Source organism: Periplaneta americana, chromosome 11 (genome assembly GCF_040183065.1).
Source record: "Periplaneta americana isolate PAMFEO1 chromosome 11, P.americana_PAMFEO1_priV1, whole genome shotgun sequence".
Taxonomy (NCBI): domain Eukaryota; kingdom Metazoa; phylum Arthropoda; class Insecta; order Blattodea; family Blattidae; genus Periplaneta; species Periplaneta americana.
In genome coordinates, this window is record NC_091127.1 from 20,690,099 (window position 1) to 20,711,468 (window position 21,370).

Below are 21,370 nucleotides of genomic sequence, written 5' to 3' on the forward strand. Positions count from 1 at the left end.
CGGATGTATTCTATCAAATACATGGATTTCAGGGTGTTTTGCAGTAACAGAGACTATACTCATTAGAATTCACTCTCCTGGAGAAGGCAATGTAGAACACTACCACAACAGAAAATCATATTTTTCTATAAACGGCCAAGTCATTAGTGACCATAACTTATTAATAAGAGACCGGTTAACAGTAACAGTAAAATAGGCTCTATATTATTATTGCAATATTATAATATTGTAATACTATCACAAATATTACTATAACTTATAATAATTGCTTAAAATCGAATGGCTATAATAGCATTACGTGGAATAAAAACATTATCTTCTTTCGTTTTTCCAGTTAATATTGCCACTCATATTACGTTTCGCATGAGTTTTTGACACAAATTCTTGTTAGTGCATAATTTTGGCGAGTCAATAATTCGCAATAGTAGGTCTACTATGGCTATTCAATATTAAGTAAATTATGTGGTAGCAATCCTTGTAGTTTGAAAGAATTCTAGAATTCAATTGGATAAAACAGTCTGCTCACTTTCTACAAAACTGCATCGAGGAATTCATAACACGGTCCTGGACTGCGTAAAGATACTTATTGCATGAATTATCTAGTTTTAGCCTTCGTGATGTGTAACAACAATGTAATTTAATTTCGTGTTAAAATTTCCAAGGCCTCGTGAAAGTCTATGTTGAATACAACAGACAATAATAAAGAACAATTGACTGTAGAAGATTTTGCATTTTAATATAATATATGAATATTATTGATCTATTTATTTTTATTTTTTATATATTTAATTAATTTAATTTCCATTTGCACAATTTTAATGTAGCCTATGTTCTTCTCCTGGTTATGAAGGTTACATTTGCAAACTTTGGCACATATCGGTCAAAGCGTGTAGATTTGTATAGAGAACATACATACATACATACATACATACCCACATTCAATTTTATATATTAAGATTGATGGCTACGTAATTTGTTATTGGAAGGCAACCGCAAGAAACGGAGAAATGGAAGGGCATGGTTCGACAACAGGACGAAGCACCATAGGATGACGACGTAATTTGTTATTGTAAAGTATCTATCAATAAGTCTTAGCACGTTATCAGATATACTAATAAAAACAACTAAACATTGTTAGAGTAGATTAATTTTTTTAGTCTCGTAAACTGTGAGCTGATATGTGGAATGGTTCAGTGACTTTCTCGTGAATATTTTACGAGATGGAAAATTCTGAACAAAGTAGCTACAAAATCGTCAGAACAGCGAGTGTCCATGGTGTAGTATGCATTACACAGATATTAATGTTAACTGATAAATTATTCATATTATATTTAATAGTACATTATGCAAGTTTCATACGACCTTTTATGCTCGACCATATTTCTAACTTGAAATTATTCATAAGTATTCATGTTATGGTTATCTAAGTGAAGAGCGGGAACTGACCTTCTAAATTGTGAGATGTGCGCAGACGCGAAAGTATTGATTTTTTTTTCCGAGGAACGAATGTCATTGACCTTGATATAATCTAGAGAATAACATGAACATTAATCTTGATATAACCTGGAAATTGATTTAGAATTGAAAAACGAGATGACAAATTGAATTTATTTGAATATTATTTACAATTAACGCTAATTATTAGAGTAACAGAACATAACCTTCTACGACAGTATTGGATTTCCAGCCTCCGTGACGTTTCGCTAATTGTCTTTCGATTGCATATCCGAGAATACTCGATACTTGCGGTTTTATAATGGTACAATGGTGATTTCTCATTGGCTGAACAACTGAACTATAATGAATAGGTGTACTTTAATGAGGTGCATTAAAGGGCTACTACCAGGTGTATAATTACTACATTTCGGCATGGTCGAGCATAAAAAATTATATTTTATCATCAGCAATGGAAAAAGTCCACTCCACTCCATCAGCAAATATCAATCCACTATTGATCTCCCCGTCATTCAGATCGAAATAATAATAGTCACTACTATTAAGTGCTGATACACTTCTATCTCTACATTTCCTAACGAATAGAACTGCATGGAGTTGTTCACCCCTGATGTTTTCAATGACCACTTGCAATGATGGTCAAACGAAGACATCTGTTCACATATAAATGCAAAACAAGAAAGCAAGACGCGGGAGGAGGAGGGAAACTTGCTGGATGTGTGGATAGATAAAAGACAATTTACTATAGCGAAAATACACTCACTTGTCAGTCGTTATACACTCGAGAAGGGAACTAACGTTAACTCCATTGGTAAGTGATACTATAATCTTCATACCAAATTCATTTCACAGCAGACTCGAATACGTAGCCTACTCGCATTGAGAGCAAAGCCTATCCTATCATATTTCTCGTCCCGAATTTCGTGAAGTTCCATTACTCAAAATGTTAATGTTTGGTCACGCGATAAAGCCTTTTTTTTGCATATTATTTCTGTGTTATTTCTATTTTACATCTCATTCTTTATACTCTTGTTTTTAAAGTCTGCTTCCAGCAGTGTGCAATTTTTTTATTTTCCGAGTGGAGAAGTTGATCTGTATCACTTTCTCTGTATTTAAAAATCTTAATTCTTCTTCGTATTCTGTTCTTCAAGGAGTAGCCATTAATATCTGTCCTAATATTTACATATCAATTTGGAGCAAACGAGACAAACTAAATGCCTCTAATATTTCTATTGAATTACCAACTAAGAGATTTGTAATTACTTCATGCAATTGCATGCTATTATTGATTTTGCATATTGAAAAAGTAAAAATGGATCTTTTCCGTCCATGGTTTTTACATTCGAATGAAGCCAACTTTATTTTTCATACTTAAATGCTTAGTCTGTTGTAAAAAATCTGAAAGTTGGAATCTATAAAACAGTTATATTACTGGTTGTTCTTTATGGTTATGAAACTTGGACTCTCACTTTGAGATAGGAACAGAGATTAAGGGTGTTTAGGAAAGTATCTAGGACTGAGAGGGATGAAGTTACAAGAGAATGTAGAAAGTTACAAACGCAGAACTGTACGCATTGTATTCTTCACCTGACATAATTAGGAACATTAAATCCAGACGTTTGAGATGGGCAGAGCATGTAGCATGTATGGGCGAATCCAGAAATGCATATAGAGTGTTAGTTGAGAGGCCGGAGGGAAAAAGACCTTTGGGGGATGCCGGGACGTAGATGGGAGTATAATATCAAAATGGATTTGAGGGAGGTGGGATATGATGATGAGACTGGATTAATCTTGCACAGGATAGGGATTGGTGGCGGGCTTATGTGAGGGCGGCAATGAACCTCTGGGTTCCTTAAAAGCCATTTGTAAGTAGTAAGTAAATGCTTAGTTTTCCTTTTGAAAAGTATATATATTTTTATTTTGCAAATATAATATATTATCACAGTCTACTATATACAGTCGCGAAGCTCAATATGTAGTAAAAATGCAAACATAGGTACTTGCCCACCACTAGGATCGCTACTATCGCCTCAGCATCGCAGATCTCTCTCCTAGCAGACGAAAAATATGTTACACTTTCGTTGTCGTGTTCTTTTGGAAAAATTAACACCTTCCTTCCATTATTGAAATATTAAATGCATGAAGTTAATTTATTATTTTAATGAAATATATTAAATTCCACCATAAACTCGAAGATACCTGCAAGAAATTTTATATATAATTTTTGATTGTGCAAAACGAATTGAAATTTACTATAATAGCTTCACTCATTCAAGATTATAGCGATAATTAACTATGAAACCAATAAATATTAATTTGCATTTCCCTTTACAACAATAATAATGGAAATATGAATTAATGGAGTAACTTACGTGTACCGGTACTTGTAGTGTAGGCTTACGTAGTTAACAAAGTGGGATGAGGTTAAGCAATAATAATCACACCAGAATTGGAAATAAAACGTTATGAATAAATTTTATTGTAACAGACTTTTTCTACGTCTCTAGTAAAGCAACAAATAAAAATAACAACAAAATTAACAGCTATAATTAAAAACATACCCTTTCAAGAAAAAAGTAGGCCTAAGCAATAATAATCCCACCAGAATTGAAAATAAAACGTGATCAATAAATTTCATTAAAACGAACTTAATTTTTCTACGTCTTTAATAAAATAATACATAAAAATAATAACAAAATTAATAGCTACAATTAAAAATATATCCTCTGAAAAAAAAGTAGACCTAACCTTTATTTCTCTGGAAATTTAGCAGCCTAAGTGACAGAACTTTAACGGGTATCTAATGTCCTTTCGGTTAGACTGAAACATATCATTGTGAAATTTAAGGATATAATGTATTCTAACACGATTCTAACAGTCACAAAGAACTTCAAAATTAAGAGTTTTGTTTTTGCACAGCATTCTTGTGGAAACCCAGAAACCTTTCTGAATCTTTCGGAAATCGGAAAAAGGATAACTCTGGCCTCTTTCTCTTACTATTGCTACAGTCCCATATTATTATTCCAATTATTATATTTTAGCCATTAACATTTTCATTACAACCAATAACGAACATTTCACAAGCATCAATGTGAAATACGCAACGAGCTAGCACTCGATAGAAATACGACACAGTCGAAAGTCGACCATGGACAGTCTATTGTTTCTAGTTGCTAACCGCTTGGAGCGCTTTATCACGAGATTTGCAAAAAAACACCTCAAGCTTCGCGACTGTATATAGTAGATTGTGATATTACCTTGTTTTTCCGATTTATTATTTAATTAAAAAAATTCTCTGTGTTAAAAATAAAACCAGTAATTAGTTAATTACTCTTGAGGATATAAAATTACTGTGACGGCAATAGATAATTGTCCTTAGTGTATAAGTTGGTCGTTTTCCACTTTAACATGAGGCTAGCCCTGAGTACATACTAGCCATGTAAGTGTAATTTTTAAGGAGTCAGTATAAAAATACGGGTCCCCTGGATGTCATTAAGAATTTTACTATGATTTCGTCGAACCAAAAATGAATGTATTTAGATACCTGTGACAATAAAGTCACGTACTGAGGTCATAAAACTGCTGCGAAAGATAAAAACTCACTGGAAGCAGTTCCTGGATCACGAAGTAAAGCAGTGTGTGCAAAATTGAAGCGTGTGTTAGAGAATAATCCTGGCTATAAAGAAATGCTGCAAATTGTTGAAATTCTCAGTGAATTGCTCGAAAAACAAAGAACGTTAAAAAAGTTGGAAAGTTAGAAAATTAGAAATGTATCAATTCAAATATGTATGTAAGGTGAGTAATTAATACGTTTATAGAGAAAATATATTTAATAAATATTATTATGGCTTGATGGCAATTATTACTTTAAATTATTTTCATTTATATCATATTGTTAAACAAAAATAAACCTCTAAATTGTATTTTTTCCTGCATATATTAAATTTTTTAATGCATATTTCAACAGTTTTATTGCATAGCTCATGCATATTTTCATGTCTTTTAGTGTATAAAGTTCCGTGGTCGAGTAACTGCTAAAATAAAAGTTGCATGTTCCAATTTGTCTAAATAATATGAAGAGTCCACTGCAAGAATGATGGATGTCATTTGGAATGCATTTTGCAGGAGAAGCAATTGAAAGTTTGAAATGCTTAGCGCTCAAAGCTTAACTGTGATTTTCCGAACATGACTGGACAATGACTATCATTATTAATGCCATATAACTCTCTATGTATATTCCATATGTCTTAAGCTATGCATTGACAGTCTTGGTTCATTTTCGACAAGAAAGTGACATCCATCATTCTTGCAGTGGACTCTTCATACTTATTCCCTCAGTTTTTTTAAATATAAAATGTAATTTCAAATAATACTGCAAAGCACGCATTTTAAAAGTGCTAAAAAAGTTATAGACTACGTAATCATTAATAATCATAATAATCAACCAAAGTTATAGAGCTTAAAAAAATTGCGTATTTTGACAAACTCTAAAATAATTCATTCAACGGTACTATGTTTAAGAACATTATGTATTAAATAGGACTGCCATATGTTCCGGATTTTCCGGAACCGTACCGGAATCGAGATCTTCGTCCCGGCGTCCCGAAAATAATTCTAAAGACGCATAAATTTTCCGGTTTTCAGCCAACAAGAAAGGAAAGAAAAATTATCGATTCCTTTCTTTTCACACAGTCCTATTCACTTAAATTTATGATTCGGCAACTCAAAAGAGTTAAAAATAAATAAATTGACGAATGCATGTAACAATGGATATGATGGTCCTACTAGGTTCATAATGAATGAAAAATCTGTTTTCATTGATAGGTCAGGCACAAAGAGACATCTCTATGTAGTCTAGATATGGTTATTGTTGTCTGTATTACTACTTGGTTTCATCTGCTTCTTGCTTCAGAGTTTGATATCTGAAGTTCCTTTAATATAAGCTTAACAATATTGCCTTCCACTAAATTTCTTGATAATTTTGTAACCGCTGCTGTCCATAATGTTGCGAAAAAAATACGTTTCTTGTTAGCAATAATTATCGTGAGTGTATTACCAGTTATACCAGTTACGCAATGGAAAATAATGAAAAATACTTATGAAATTGGAAAATATGGGGGTGGAAATATTGTATTTTGTAATATATGCTACAAATAAATTTGTATATGGGTAAACAATTTTGATCGACATTTTTCTGTACGCAGAAACGGGCTGCATGTTTCCGTTGTTAATGCAAGGAAGTTAATGCCTATTTTTGCCCATTTTTATTTCGCACACTTTAAAGATGAAAGTAAAGTGTCATTTTCACTTTTTAAATAGACATATGGAAATATGAAAACATTATATAGGCCTACCTTATGTATATGTATGTATGATATGTTATTTATGTATGACTCGTGTTTTAGGGATCATTTCTATAGGTAATTTTGAGCAAACATAGGTTAGATTATCAAAGGAACTACAGCTATTCGATTCCTAGGAAAGTAGAAGCGGTTGTGAGCAGAATTAAAGATTCAATTAAAAAACACAGAAAAGTATATAAACCACTACATTACACGGAAAATAAGCATACCTCAGTTTGAAAGTAGACTTTCAAATGTTCCTCCTTCCTCTTCAACGTACTCGGCCGCAAATACGGCAATCGCGCGCGCAGCAGTTCGTAGCTCGACACAGCTGATCGGCGCAGCGTTCACAATGCGGCCAAGAAAACGTTTCTAGTTTATGCTTTCGTCTGGTATACAACTGGTCTTCCCTCCACCGCAAATACAAAAATCTAAAGGAGTTAGATCTGATGACCTGAGGGACCAATTTCGTGGACTGTAGCGGGCGATCATCGCGCACAGAAATAAATATTCATTTAAGTGAGCATCTAAAACATTTTCAATCAAGGACAGAAAAACTGAAAATGTTAAAAATGTCCGTAATATCTGAACAGAAACTAACGTATTTCACTGTATATTAAAATGAATTATTTACAACAAAAGCGACGTACCACGTACCCTCTCGTATTTCCCGAGATCTCCCGTATTTTCCCCAAAATTTTAACAGTCTCCCGGCTCCCGCATGTTTCTTCTCTTCGTGTATTTTTCTCTCTTATTTTTGCATAAGGTAAAAATAATGATTCTAAATATTTGATTTTGCCGTGAATGATTGTTGTATATGTGATGAATTTTGTTGTTCAAGAGATGCTTTAAAATGTCTTTTTAGAAGGTAATGCTTGCCAGAAATTGGCTTTAATGCTCACCTGTTTAAAATCAAACAATATCAATATTATAAATTTGCAAAAACTGGTTAGTTTGTAGTAACGCTCATAGAAAGAAGGTGTTTTATCTCATGAACAATAATTGGAGAGATGTTCTATTGAAATCAGAGCTGCAAACTGCAGTCGACTTCAACTATTACGCGAAAATCTGTCTCAAAATACTCTTAATTTAGTATTTTCATTTTGAAAAGGTGGTATAGACCGATAAGCAATTAAATTAGATGAATATAGGTTAAATGGGTCCGTTCTCTTGCTTAAGTAATGTATAATCTTAATTTTATTAACTATGTCACATTTATTGAATTGGATTAACGTTTTCGGCAATTATTTGCCATCATCAGATCATCATAAGTATCGTGTTATACACAATACTGAATTACGGTACAAAATTAAGTGGAATGAAGTAATATTCGGACAAACAAACATGCTTACCACTTGATTAGATAAATGTTACATTATAATTAGACGTGCACTGACTCAGCTGTTTACATGAACAATATCATAATGTTAAGATTAGACACAAATGGAATGATGACGTACAATAATTACATATATTATTAAATATTCATGTGGAAGTATTGTGTTCCATATAATACGTAAATTAAACTAGCAGGTTACAAACATGCTTGATGCTAAATGATTACTCTGTTTGAAAAATTATACTATTGAGGAATACATGTACATATGTCAAGATATCACCTGTGGTATGAAGAGTCAATAGCATATTGTCATTTTGTTTTCACATTTCATTCTGTGCTCAATCTTTAACATTTATGATAAAATGCAATACAGAGTAATCATTTAGCATGAAGCATGTTCGTAACCTGCTAGTTTAATTTACGTATTATAAGGAACACAATACTTCCACATCAATATTTAATAATATATGTAATTATTGTACGTCATAATTCCATTTGTGTCTAATCTTAACATTATGATATTGTTCATGTAAACAGCTCAGTCAGTGCACGTCTAATTATAATGTAACATTTATCTAGTCAAGTGGTAAGCATGTTTGTTTGTCCGAATATTACTTCGTTCCACTTAATTTTGTAATTCAGTATTCAGTATGTATAACATGATACTTATGATGATCTGATGATGACAAATAATGTCCGAAAACGTTAATCCAATTCAATAAATGTGACATAGTTAATAATTAAAACTATACATTACTTGATAAGCAAGAAGATGGACCCATTTAACCTATATTCACTCTTAATTTAGGCCTAGCTGGCGAAGTGTAGAATAAAGTCGTTTTTTAGTAACTGAACGGAATAATTTGCCAATTTTCTATGTGAAATTTTGTCGATTCCTTAGTCTCCCGTATTTCCTCAAAAAAAAAAAAAGTTAGCAATCCTACACGAAGCAGAAATTAAGTCATTTACAGAAAAAGATATCAGACGATAGACGACATTAAGATATATGAATCATATGCGGAGACTACAAGGAAGGCGGGAAATAGGGAAGATTGGAGAATGCTCGGTTTACATTGAAAGACGCTTAAAATTCACAAATGTCCTCTGTTTTGTAATTGAGCATTATGATAATTTATAGGCCTACTAGATGTATTTGGTTCATTACTAATGCTCTCCTCAGGGTTGTATATTGAATCTATGCTGCCATTAATGACAAACGAAAGATGAATCAGAGAAAATAGATTTTAATGTAATAGTGACAATCATCCCCATCCCAAGGGTACATATAGATGCTGACAGTTAATTTATTTTCTAGGGCACGTGAGGATGTCTGCACCCAAAGTTACTCAGATTGCAGATCCTGTCACACTAGGGGAAGGACCTCACTGGGACCACGACTCTCAGGCTTTGTACTATGTGAACGTTAGAGGAGCTACTGTCAACAAGTATGTCCCTGCCACTAAGAAACACACAACAGTCAAAATTGGTAAGAGCTTACATACTGAGAAATGAATTGTTGTTTCTGTGGGTTAGGAAACAATGAACTAATTCTTATTTAATGGTTGCCTGCGAAGGACCTCCGGTTTTGCGAGTCTCTGTGGCTTCCTGTACTTGGATAGTAAACAAAAAAATAAAGTTAAATTCCCAGCATTTATAAATTCAACTGAATTGTTTTAAATGTTTTAATATTTATAATACAGCTACCGTATTCTAAAAGTGACTTTAAGGAAGAAACTTCTTCAATGTGACTACATTTTAATGGTTCAAGGGCACCACAAAATAAGTGTGGAAAGGATCCAATTTTCTTAGGAGAATGATGACAATTTTGTATATGATCAGTTTGACACTACAATATTACTGTTTCTTGAAAACATTATATTGGAAATTTTCACCGTGTCATCTTTATCATCGGGAAGAAAAAGATGATTTTCCTTGCCCTCTTTGATGATGGTGGCGACACATTGGTCTGCAAAATTGATGTTTGTTCATCTATGTTACGATGCAAAGTCTAAAAACCTGGAACGATAGGTCTGCTGTACAAAGCAAAAACCTCAAGTCGTAAATCTTATTTTTTTTCTTCTTCCCGTTTTTACCTAGTCTTATTTTTATTTTGTGTTTACAGTAGATACCGGCGAATACTCCAATATTCTCTACGGTAATCCACATTCATTTCATTTCATTCATTCATTTATTCGTTGTGAATGATTAATTACTACACATCTTGATTACACAACTTTTAACACTGTATCACTTCGGAATATGTATGATAAAACTTTATTGTGTTAAATTCTGAAGATGACCCATAAATAGGTCGAAACATGTAAACAAGGTACTTTAGAATTTAACACAAGAAAATTTTATCATACATATTCCGATTAATTGCTGTTATTTTTCAATTCTTCCTGAATATTATATTGTTTCCTTTTTACATTAGTACGTCGATTCTATAGACACATTAACAAAGTAAAGGGCATATTTGGTATTCCCAATATAATTATTTAAATCTGAATTCTGGTCTTAATTTTCAAGGATGTGGACAAAGCAGTGCCAAATTTTATGGCATTAGTAATTTTTGTTAATTACCACTAAGTTGAAATTCATTCACATTAAGAGTAATTTCTGAAATAAATTTGAAGTACGTACATAGATAAACAAACAAATGTTGAAGTGAATTATGGCAAAGACGTCTACATCAATAATTACAATTACATTACTATCGTAAATGGTATAAAATGACGAAGCAAGTTTATGTTGTACTATATGACACGAGTCAATGTTTATGGAACGAGAGAAGCGAGTTACATAATTTTGACGAGTGTAATAAATGTATAGCATTATAAACGTGTTTCATAATTATGTCATTTTTTGCACGATAGAATTTTTTTTCTCGCTGTTATTTATACTCGCTTTAACATCTTTGGTCATATCGCGAATTAATCTTTTAGGTGAACTCCGAAGGCCTATGTACTATTGTTGACACTGGTTCTAGTGTTGTGAACTAGATGGCGACTATTATTTATGTATTACTGATTTGTTATGAATATGATTTCGGTGATGAATGAGGCCGGTGATATTCAGGGATGTTGTGGCCCGAATTTCCTGGCATTTGCATTACGGTTGAGGAAAAACCCTGAAAAAACCTCAACCAGGAAATTCAACCCGACCGGGAATCGAACCCGGGCCCTCTGCGTAAGAGATCACACGATAGCATTATAAAACAATTAATAGAGAAATAACATCAAAATTTTAATGAAGAAATGGTCTATGAAGAAAGGAGTTGCTATGACAACAATGATGTATTAAATATTATTGTACGGCAAATCGTTTCATACTGTAAACTTTATGGCACAAGTTATGTCCAGCGAATAGGGATTATATAGGATGGACACTGAGCGAATTTTCCTGTGTTTTGTTTCTCTGTGCGCCGGCGTTTAGTTCTACTTTCAAGCGCTAGAGGTTAGTGTAATCGAGCATACGCTAAGATAATAATTGAGTATAGAGTTGAAACACAGGATCCAAACATCGCCTACCTTATTGCATAATCCAGTAACGCTTTGCTTCAAATAAATTCAAGTTAACAGCTTTTCCTTATTTCTCAGTGACAAACTAGTTGTAATAATAATTTTTTATATTTTATATATAATAAATTATATTACAAAATAATATACTACATTATAAAATTATGTATCAAATTCGTTTAATATTTGTATACAATATAATATAATATAATAGGCCTATAATATAATATAATATAATATAATATAATATAATATAATATAATATAATATAATATAATATAATATAATATAATATAATATATGATTTTATTTCTCATAGGAGTTTTGTTTTTCCATTTTCAGCGCTATCAAATCATTACATATTTTAATTGTTGTTGGGGTCAACGTCTCAACTCTCATTATAAAGGAACTCTAGAGTCTATGCATTATAGTTAATGACGGATTTATTATTTTATCGATCCAATTTATTTTATTTGAGTACATAATGTACCTAGATGTATTAATTGTATGTGTTATATTTCCGCTGTGTCGACTGCTAGCTGATGTTGTCAGTGCCAGCGCCTGGGAGAAAAAAGAATCTCACGCTCAAACTGGTTTGAAGATCATTGAAATCAGTCCTGCTACATCAAAGGTACCGACGCGAAGTGTCCATACTGTATAATTATCTATACGCTGTTATGCCGTTATGACAGAAGTCATGACGTTTCAGTTGGCATGTAATATTTTACAGTACTGGTACAATAATGTGGCATATAGGCTAATGCATGATTTTCATTAACGATAAAGGCTGTTTATCATGCTGGAGAACAAAAAAGGACATTTTCAGTCGTATTAAACAAGAAATTGTAGGAAAATATGTCTGGAGTGAAGAAATATAAATTTAATCTAGAACTGCGGCAGTACTGGTCTACTTCAGATCCTTATCAGAAAACAGATCTATCTCAATTGTTCGGCGAATGCCAGGTAACCGCACAACTGATACATCGTCATTAAATACGAATTAAAAGAGAAGCCTATATTATGATTAGTTAGTGACGATAGTTCCTTGCCATTTATGTTTCAGAAGGAGGTCCTGTCTCTATTGTTATACCTGTTGAAGGTACCAATGACAAGTTCGTCATTACTGTGGGACGGAATGTAGCAATAATGACATGGGATGGTGAGAGTGGCACCCCTGCAGATGTGAAACATGTCTGCACAGTCGACACTGAACAATCGCAGGATACCAGATTGAACGATGGGAAGGCAGATCCTACTGGTAGATTGTGGGCAGGTACATTAATACATCATTATGTCACTCAGTATTTACATGAACAAGATCTCAAAAGTTCATTTTGCAGTGAGAGATGAAATTCTAGCTTAACAGTCTTAGGGTGCTATTCATAGACATTTCGCAGCACGCGCTACGAGCGTACTAAGCTAGCCCCGGCTATCCACTGGTTACTTGTACAGAATTCAAATCATATCCTATCGCCAACATTGGTTTATGAATACGAAAAACGCTGATCATCCACCGGAAACCCGGGCTAAAAATGTCTATGAATACGGCCCTTAGAAATTAATTAGACTGTATCTACTGCTGAGACCTCTTCTTACCATAAATGTTAAACTAAACGTTGCAATTGTTTTAGGGTTCTCCAAAGCTTATCTTTAGGAATTGGTATCATCACTAATGCTCTTATGTTATAGTTGTTTCAACGAAATATAAAATTAAACTTGATGTATTTTCTTAATTAACTCTTTACAAAATTACTAATGAAAGAGCTCTCGTCTTCTGCTGCATTACAAAATTCAAGAGAGCCTATCCTAATAGCAAGGCATAGACTTTGTAACAGTAGCCTATATGATCAATTTGGAACATTTGAATGTTTGACATATTATAAAAGTCGCGGATCTAGTTATTCTAAATCAGTGGCTCTTAAACTCTATGGGTGCTATGCATAGACATTTCGCTAGCCCGCGCTACGAGCGCGCTAAACTAGCGCCGGCTATCGAATGATTAATTGTACAGGATTCTTATCATATCATATCGCTAACACTGGTTTATGAATACGAAAAACGTTAGTTTGCTGATCATCCACCGGAAGCCCGCACTAAGAATGTCTATGAATTTGTCTCCTAGAGTTGAAGGACCCATTTCTTGTGATTTGTATTTTGCCGGACCCCTCGCAAATTATCTTCATACAGAGTCTTTTATAAGTAACGAGTCTATCGAAAAATCAACTATTTTCGATACTTTTGATGTCAACTTATAATGATCTGGAGCATGGCCTTCTATACGCCAAGGATAATGGCACACGGCCATGTCTATACACATTGTTGATATAGACTGGAATGATAAAATGCCACGCAGCCGCTTAACGTTATTGCAGAAGAGAAAAATTGCTGCCTGGTTTGTACTGGAAACAGTGTCGCTCAAATTAAACATTTATTCCGTAGGCGAAGTGTTTCCAGGCAGATGGATCGGTCGCACAGACCCAATCCGTTGGCCTCCGCGATCACCTGACTTGACTCTCCTAGACTTCTATTTTTTGGGGGGGGGGATTCATGAAGGATCGTGTCTATGCGATTAAGCCACGTACCATTCCTGAATTAGTGGAACGAATTGAACACACGATACAAATGACTAAGCCTGACATGCTCACCACAGTCCATGAAGAGTTGATACGTCGCTTATATTTGTGTTTTCAGCAGAACGGAAGATATTTTGAAAATTGTATAACATAATTTGTCAACAATTGAAACTGTTTTTACATTTCATAGCTCTGGCTGAAGGGGAGGGGGTGTTTGTTTCCAAATCGCCTGCACGGCACCGGGAAGAGTTTTTTTCTCGTGAGGATGTACATCATTTCAAAAAATTATCCAAAATAGTTAATTTTTCGTTAGACTCGTTACTTATGAAAGACCCTGTACTTTTGCTTAGTACAAGGTAAGAATACATTATCAAGTATACAAGCTATTTACTTTCCACTATACAAACTATTACGTATTTCAAACTCACTTGCGGACTCTGACGGTTAACTCTCGGACCCCAGAGGTCCGCGTACCACAATTTAAGAACTGCTATTCTAAAAGGTTTCAATACGATCATTGTCCATGCTTCCTTCAGAATTGAAGCTGGACATAGCTATAGGACAGAAAAAAACCTGTCCTTGAGTGAGAGGCTTTTAGACGAATTCACTTCTCGCTTTTATCATCCTATTAACGTTGGCAACCACTTACCGAAAAAAATTCGTTCGTCGCGTTCGGATTCTTATTATAATATCGCTCACTTGTTTATTTCCGAATTGATAATCAAATATGTTATTTGTTGCTAGAGCGCATTATTTCATTGTGATCTGAACTGAACCTGGAAATAAAATGAATAATTCTGTAACTTAAATGAATTATGAAGAACATAACTAGTTGATTCATCATTTCTCCAGTCACATCCCATAATATGTTCTTCTTGTATATTATATTGCTATAATTCTATTTTTGTAAACTACAGTTTGATCCGTTTGGGTATGGATAATATCAATTTATTATTATAAAGCTATTATGATAGTAGGAAAAATTCTAGCTGGTCATATTATGATTAAAAGATGGGAGTTTCCATATATGACAATCAACAATCCATAATCTGAAAGGACAAATTAAAATCCTAGATGATTAAAATGGCTACTACAAAATCAACAGCGGGCACAATGTGTTCTTTGGTTTACTAAATTTGAAAGTGTTAAAAAGAGTTCAAAGGGAATTTAGACGTGAGTATGGTGAACGTAATGTACCTAAATATGATTCCATAATGTTGTGGTATCGAACATTTGTAGAAACAGATTCTGTGTTAAAATACATGCAAAAGGTTGCAGGCGAAACCCAGTACGAGAAGCAGCTATCTCTTGGCTTGGTCTCCAAACTCCCCAGATCTAACCCCTCCTGACTTCTTCGTGTGGGGTTTTGTTAAAGACAGTCTATTCACAGAAACTCAGGAACATTGATGATCTGAGAGTAAAAATTACTCAAGCTTTTCAATAAATCACCCCTCTTATGTTACAACGGACATGACCTGAATTTCATCACAGTTATGAGTTGTGCAGGGTGCGCAATGGGGGTCATTTTGAGCTCTGAGGAATCTCGAAAAAAAAATCGAAAAATCGAAGGAGAATTGGGAGGAAAATTTAAAAGGTACGCAAAACGCGTCCTTGCAAGTGGGTTGGGGGCTGTACAAAACTAAATATGTGAGCTCCAAGCCTGTTGGCCACTAGTCTCACTCCGGGTTACGCTGCTCCCCTGAAGGAGCTCTATAAAATTTTGAAGGGGAAGCCGAAATTGGACGTAACCTCTTAGGTACCACATACGCGAGGGGGCTGACATTGATCAATTGATCACGGAACGGGGCGAGGAGGAGTTGTCTGGTGTTTGCCGTTAGGATGGCAAGACGCCGTCATCTGTTGTTCGATGACAAAGCATGTGAAGGCCGTCGGAAGAAGCGCCGTGAAATCTAATCTGCAATTTGAGCGGTCCCTGTCCTTTCAATTTGCGACTTATTGAGTTCTGAGGAATCTCCCATCTTTCAGTGTTATATGCACAAAGTTTCAAGAAATAAAGTTCAGTAGTAAATGTTTTACGGTGTTTTTATTTTATCAGTACTCAAACGGATCACCCTGTATAAAGCTCTTCATATAGTTGGGCTAACAAAATAAGCTTCGCGTCAACCATTTCGTTTATATCTTCGATATTACCGCGATTGGAGGCCTTGCAATCGATACAATTATCATGACATCCTTCATTTTCATCATGGTCCGTGTGGAAATCCACCTAGAATTATCTAACCGGAATCTGATCATGTGGGCAGAGGCGATATAAAATAGTGCAAAGAATAATAGTTATAACGCGTCGAACGAATCCGTTCCTATAAGTAGCGCCTGTTTTAATCAAGACTTATTCTACCTTCGCAGTAACTTCACCTCAAAAACGAAATTCTTCTTTGTCTGCTACTCGAATTTCAGAAAAAAAATGTTGTTGGCCATCTCTGAACATAATTGAAAACAGCAACACAATTTGATAAGGGTTTATTTACAAAGATAGGACAATTTCCACACATATTCAGCTAAAGATACATGTGCATAACATTCAAGCAATTACATTTCATGAGTTTATCTTATTCCAGGAACAATGTGTTCAGATACTGAATTTCCTCAAAAAATTATCCCAGAGTTAGGCGCAATGTATAGTTTCTCCAAAGACTGGAAGGCAACAAAGCACCTGAAAAAGATAACAGTTTCCAACGGATTTGCGTGGACGGAAGATCTGAAGATTATGTACTACATTGATTCAACAACTAGAAAAGTCCATGCCTTCGACTTTGATGTTGAAAATGGAAAAATCTGTGAGTATCCATCCATATTAGTATCTGCTTGATAAATGAGTATGCTGACATAGCGATTAGCCCGTACATCGAAACTAAACTTACTTACTTACTTACTGGCTTTTAAGGAACCCGGAGGTTTATTGCCGCCCTCACATAAGCCTGCTATTGATCCCTATCCTGAGCAAGATTAATCCATTCTCTATCATCATATCCCACCTCCCTCAAATCCATTTTAATATTATCTTCCCATCTACGTCTCGGCCTCCCTAAAGGTCTTTTTCCCTCCGGCCTCCCAACTAACACTCTATATGCATTTCTGGATTCGCCCATACGTGCTACATGCACTGCCCATCTCAAACATCGAAACTAAACTATTTCCAAATAATTTCATGAAACGTATTTGTAAACTCTACGGCAAGAAAAGCTGAAACTCCCAGTACGGGTTTAAGGAATATAAAAAACCGCACAGATCGTATTTCTGTTTCATTTCGTTGCTGAAAAATACTATTTCAAAATGTGTGTACAATAGTAGCAAAAAAACCGGCCGATCCTTGTAGCTGATTTCAGAATCACAGATTCAAATTTTGCTAGTCACAAAACACATCCATCTTGTATAATTAACTGTAACAATGAAATTTATTGCATTTGTTCGATTCTTACCGTCTTTTGTTTCCTTCAGTGCCTCATACTTACAGACGAAAAAACTTTGAGAGTTTTATTTTCATCTGGCATCAATATTACATTTCTACCTCTATTCGGCAAAGATAACTGCGTATTTTTACATTAAATGGCTTCACTATCAATATTGAAATTACCACAGTTTGACACAATACACAGCACGAGATTTTTTTTGTATCAGCTACAAGGGTCAGTCCGGTTTTTTTTTGCCACTACTGTACATCAATTTGGGATACTCTGGATAAGTGATTTTCTGTACGACTCACTCCGAAAATGAGACTTAGCTACTACACTTTAGAACAAGTGACAGGCGAGCAGACCTACTAAAGAATTTTTAGCAGGCTCATATTTTGTAAGTCAGTGTCCTTTATTTCATAGTACTCGTTTACTTTCTTTAGTATATTATCTTTGAAAATATCTGTAACAAATGAAATTAACATTTAGATTAAATTTAGCTATACATTACGTGCTCTGAAGTGACTAACATTAAAAAAATATAGTATACTAGTGGCTTGTGCAGCAAATGCTGCAAACTAAGTTCATTAGACGTTCAAATAAACATTTTTCAGATTTATTTTCAATGAAGAATACCAGACATTCTGAAAGTTATTTGCTTCCATAATAATGAAAGATACTCTTTCTCGAGCCAATACTCAAGAGAATCACGCATATAAATATCGACACCACATCGCCATTAAATATATGAAAAAGACCCAACCCCACTTGATTAATAACTATAAAAGTATTTGTTTTTAAATAATATTATTATCTTACGTAAGGTTTATAGCTTTCAGTAACATATACTATATAGCCGCCACTCAGTAAAATATAGAAATCAAAATTTAATTCAAGTTATTCTCTACATCTACTTATATAACCCCAAAACGTTTCACTTTCATATCATCAATATAGCATTAATATATATAATTAATGAAAAATAGTCACATCATGGCATGAACTACAATAATACTTCATTTCTAATAGTAATAATGTCATCAAACCACCTCAAGGTTTGTAGTTTTTAATATCCAATACACAGCTGTACCCAGAAAATTACACACCACAGAATCGAACCTGTAAATTATTTTTAGTAACTTAAGTTTTTAATAACCAATTTAATTTGAGCTCTAAATATGTCAGCATTCTTGCAGATCATGGCCTTCGTGTAATATTGTTTACTGTAGTGTGTGTTTTGTTTTATTCTGAAATGCAATTAGCTAGTTCTCAAAACTGACGACAGATGGATTTTGAAAAATAGGAAAATTATGTTGAAAAATTGACATTTCACTGAAAACTAATATTTTTCTGAAAAACTTTGAGTTCCAAGCTTCAAAATGAGGGGTCGTTTATTAAAATCCGTTCAGCCGTTTTCCCGTAATTTCCATTACCAGTTCAAATTTAGATTATCTGAAGTATCTCCAAAACCAAATCCTGGATGCATCCCTGCTTATGGGTATTATTTATCAGGAAAGATAATCATATTTATGACATTATAATTGTTGTTCCAGCAAACAAGAGAACAGCTTTTGACTACGATACAAACAACGTTGAAGGAATACCAGATGGCATGGCTATTGACACTGAAGGAAAACTATGGGTCGCATGCTTTGAAGGAAGTAAGGTAATGTATTTTATGGCAAGCATTATATACCGGTAGGCCTATATACCGATTTTCTTTGAATTGTAAATAATTTTAATAATGACCCCTTCTTGGCAAAATTCTGCGTACCTACGCCACTGCACCACATTGTCCTCAACTATGCCAAGAGAAACACAAATACTGAGTTTCTCGAGTATTTGCAGTAACAGAATAGTTCATGACGTTTCTCAAATAACACATATAAACCGGAAACATATCCTAAAACTGAAAAAAGTGTATAAGCTTCCATTTAAGTTAGAAACCAAGAAGTGCGCCAGATGTTGTCTGGCGGAGTGGTTACTGAAAAGGTGGATTTTAATGTACAACAAAAACCGTAGGTGATAAAAAAAACACATTTTTGCATTCAGTACACACGAAAACATAAAAAACACTTCATTTTGAATCGGTGCGAATTTTATGTCCTCAGTTGTTTAAAATTAGGTTGTTTAGAAATATTTTAAATGCACAGAATTAGTTTTTTAGGTATAATTTTTATTTATTATTATTATTATTATTATTATTATTATTATTATTATTATACACAGTCATTACTTTATTTTTTCCATTCGCACTAATATGTAGATAATTGTCATTGTCTCAATGTAACACGTGCTGTGTTGATCATACTAATTGTATACTATTCCTTTAGTTGTGAGATTATATTCATATGTATTAATTCTTTTTTTTTAAGTTAATACTTGTATACAGAATGTATGTTCCTGTTTGTGATTATGTATTCAGTCTCTTTTTTTTTCTATATATATATTTTTTATTATTGTTATTTTAAAGTTAATACTGATTGTGTATATGTATTCAATCTCTATTTTTACTTAATTATGTTTATTATTATTTTTAAGTTAATATTTGTATACCGGTATGTATTTTTCTGTATGTGATTTGATCCTGGTTGAGTGGAAGAGAAGGCCTGATGGCCTTAACTCTGCCAGGGAAAATAAAACTATTATTATTATTATTATTATTATTATTATTATTATTATGTTGTACTCATTAGGGAAAACACGGAAATTTTACTTGAAGTAAGTAAAGCGATCGGTTTGGAAGTAAATCCCGAAAAGACAAAGTATATGATTATGTCTCGTGACCAGAATATTGTACGAAATGGAAATATTAAAGTTGGAGATTTATCCTTCGAAGGGGTGGAAAAATTCAAATATCTTGGAGCAACAGTAACAAATATAAATGACACTCGCGAGGAAATTAAACACAGAATAAATATGGGAAATGCGTGTTATTATTCGGTTGAGAAGCTTTTATCATCTAGTCTGCTGTCAAAAAATCTGAAAGTTAGAATTTATAAAACAGTTATATTACCGGTTGTTCTGTATGGTTGTGAAACTTGGACTGTCACTCTGAGAGAGGAACATAGGTTAAGGGTGTTTGAGAATAAGATGCTTAGGAAAATATTTGGGGCTAAGAGGGATGAAGTTACAGGAGAATGGAGAAAGTTACACAACGCAGAACTGCACGCATTGTATTCTTCACCTGACATAATTAGGAACATTAAATCCAGACGTTTGAGATGGGCAGGGCATGTAGCACGTATAGTGAGGGAAGTGGTATTTGTTGTGTAAAATTTATTACAATTTTCATAGTTATATAGTAAAGCACATGAAGTTTGTTTCCAGGTGATTCGTATAGATCCCATGACAGGAAAGCTCCTGTTAGAGATCGAAATTCCTGCACCCCAAGTCACATCCGTTACATTCGGAGGACCTCAACTTGATGAATTGTATGTCACCAGTGCAAACTTGAATCAGAGTGAAGAACTCCAGAAAAAATATCCACTGTCTGGTGCCACCTTTCATGTCACAGGTATTGGCGCTAAAGGATACCCAGGACAGCCAGTCAAATTGTAAACAACATATTCCATATGTGTATAAACAGAACGGCTTTGAAGATGATTGTTGAGAAATGTGTTTAAATCTACAGAGAAATATGTATGTTGAGCTGAATAAATGGAAATGATATGGCAAAAGAATAAATTGTAACATTCTTTTGTAGCTCTTTCTGCTAGCAAGACCTCAG

General features: G+C 33.9%; 1 protein-coding gene across 1 annotated transcript; it reads left to right on the forward strand.

Annotated features, from left to right (window-relative positions):
- The first annotated feature begins 2,094 nt into the window (after nucleotides 1-2,094).
- On the forward strand, nucleotides 2,095-21,327 carry LOC138708868 (regucalcin-like). Its single transcript, XM_069839128.1, has 6 exons — nucleotides 2,095-2,266; nucleotides 9,452-9,622; nucleotides 12,718-12,927; nucleotides 16,807-17,025; nucleotides 19,194-19,306; nucleotides 20,971-21,327. Exons 2-6 carry the CDS (start codon nucleotides 9,463-9,465, stop codon nucleotides 21,199-21,201), a joined length of 933 nt encoding a protein of 310 aa, XP_069695229.1. The 5' UTR covers nucleotides 2,095-2,266; nucleotides 9,452-9,462; the 3' UTR covers nucleotides 21,202-21,327.
- Nucleotides 21,328-21,370: the final 43 nt, after the last annotated feature.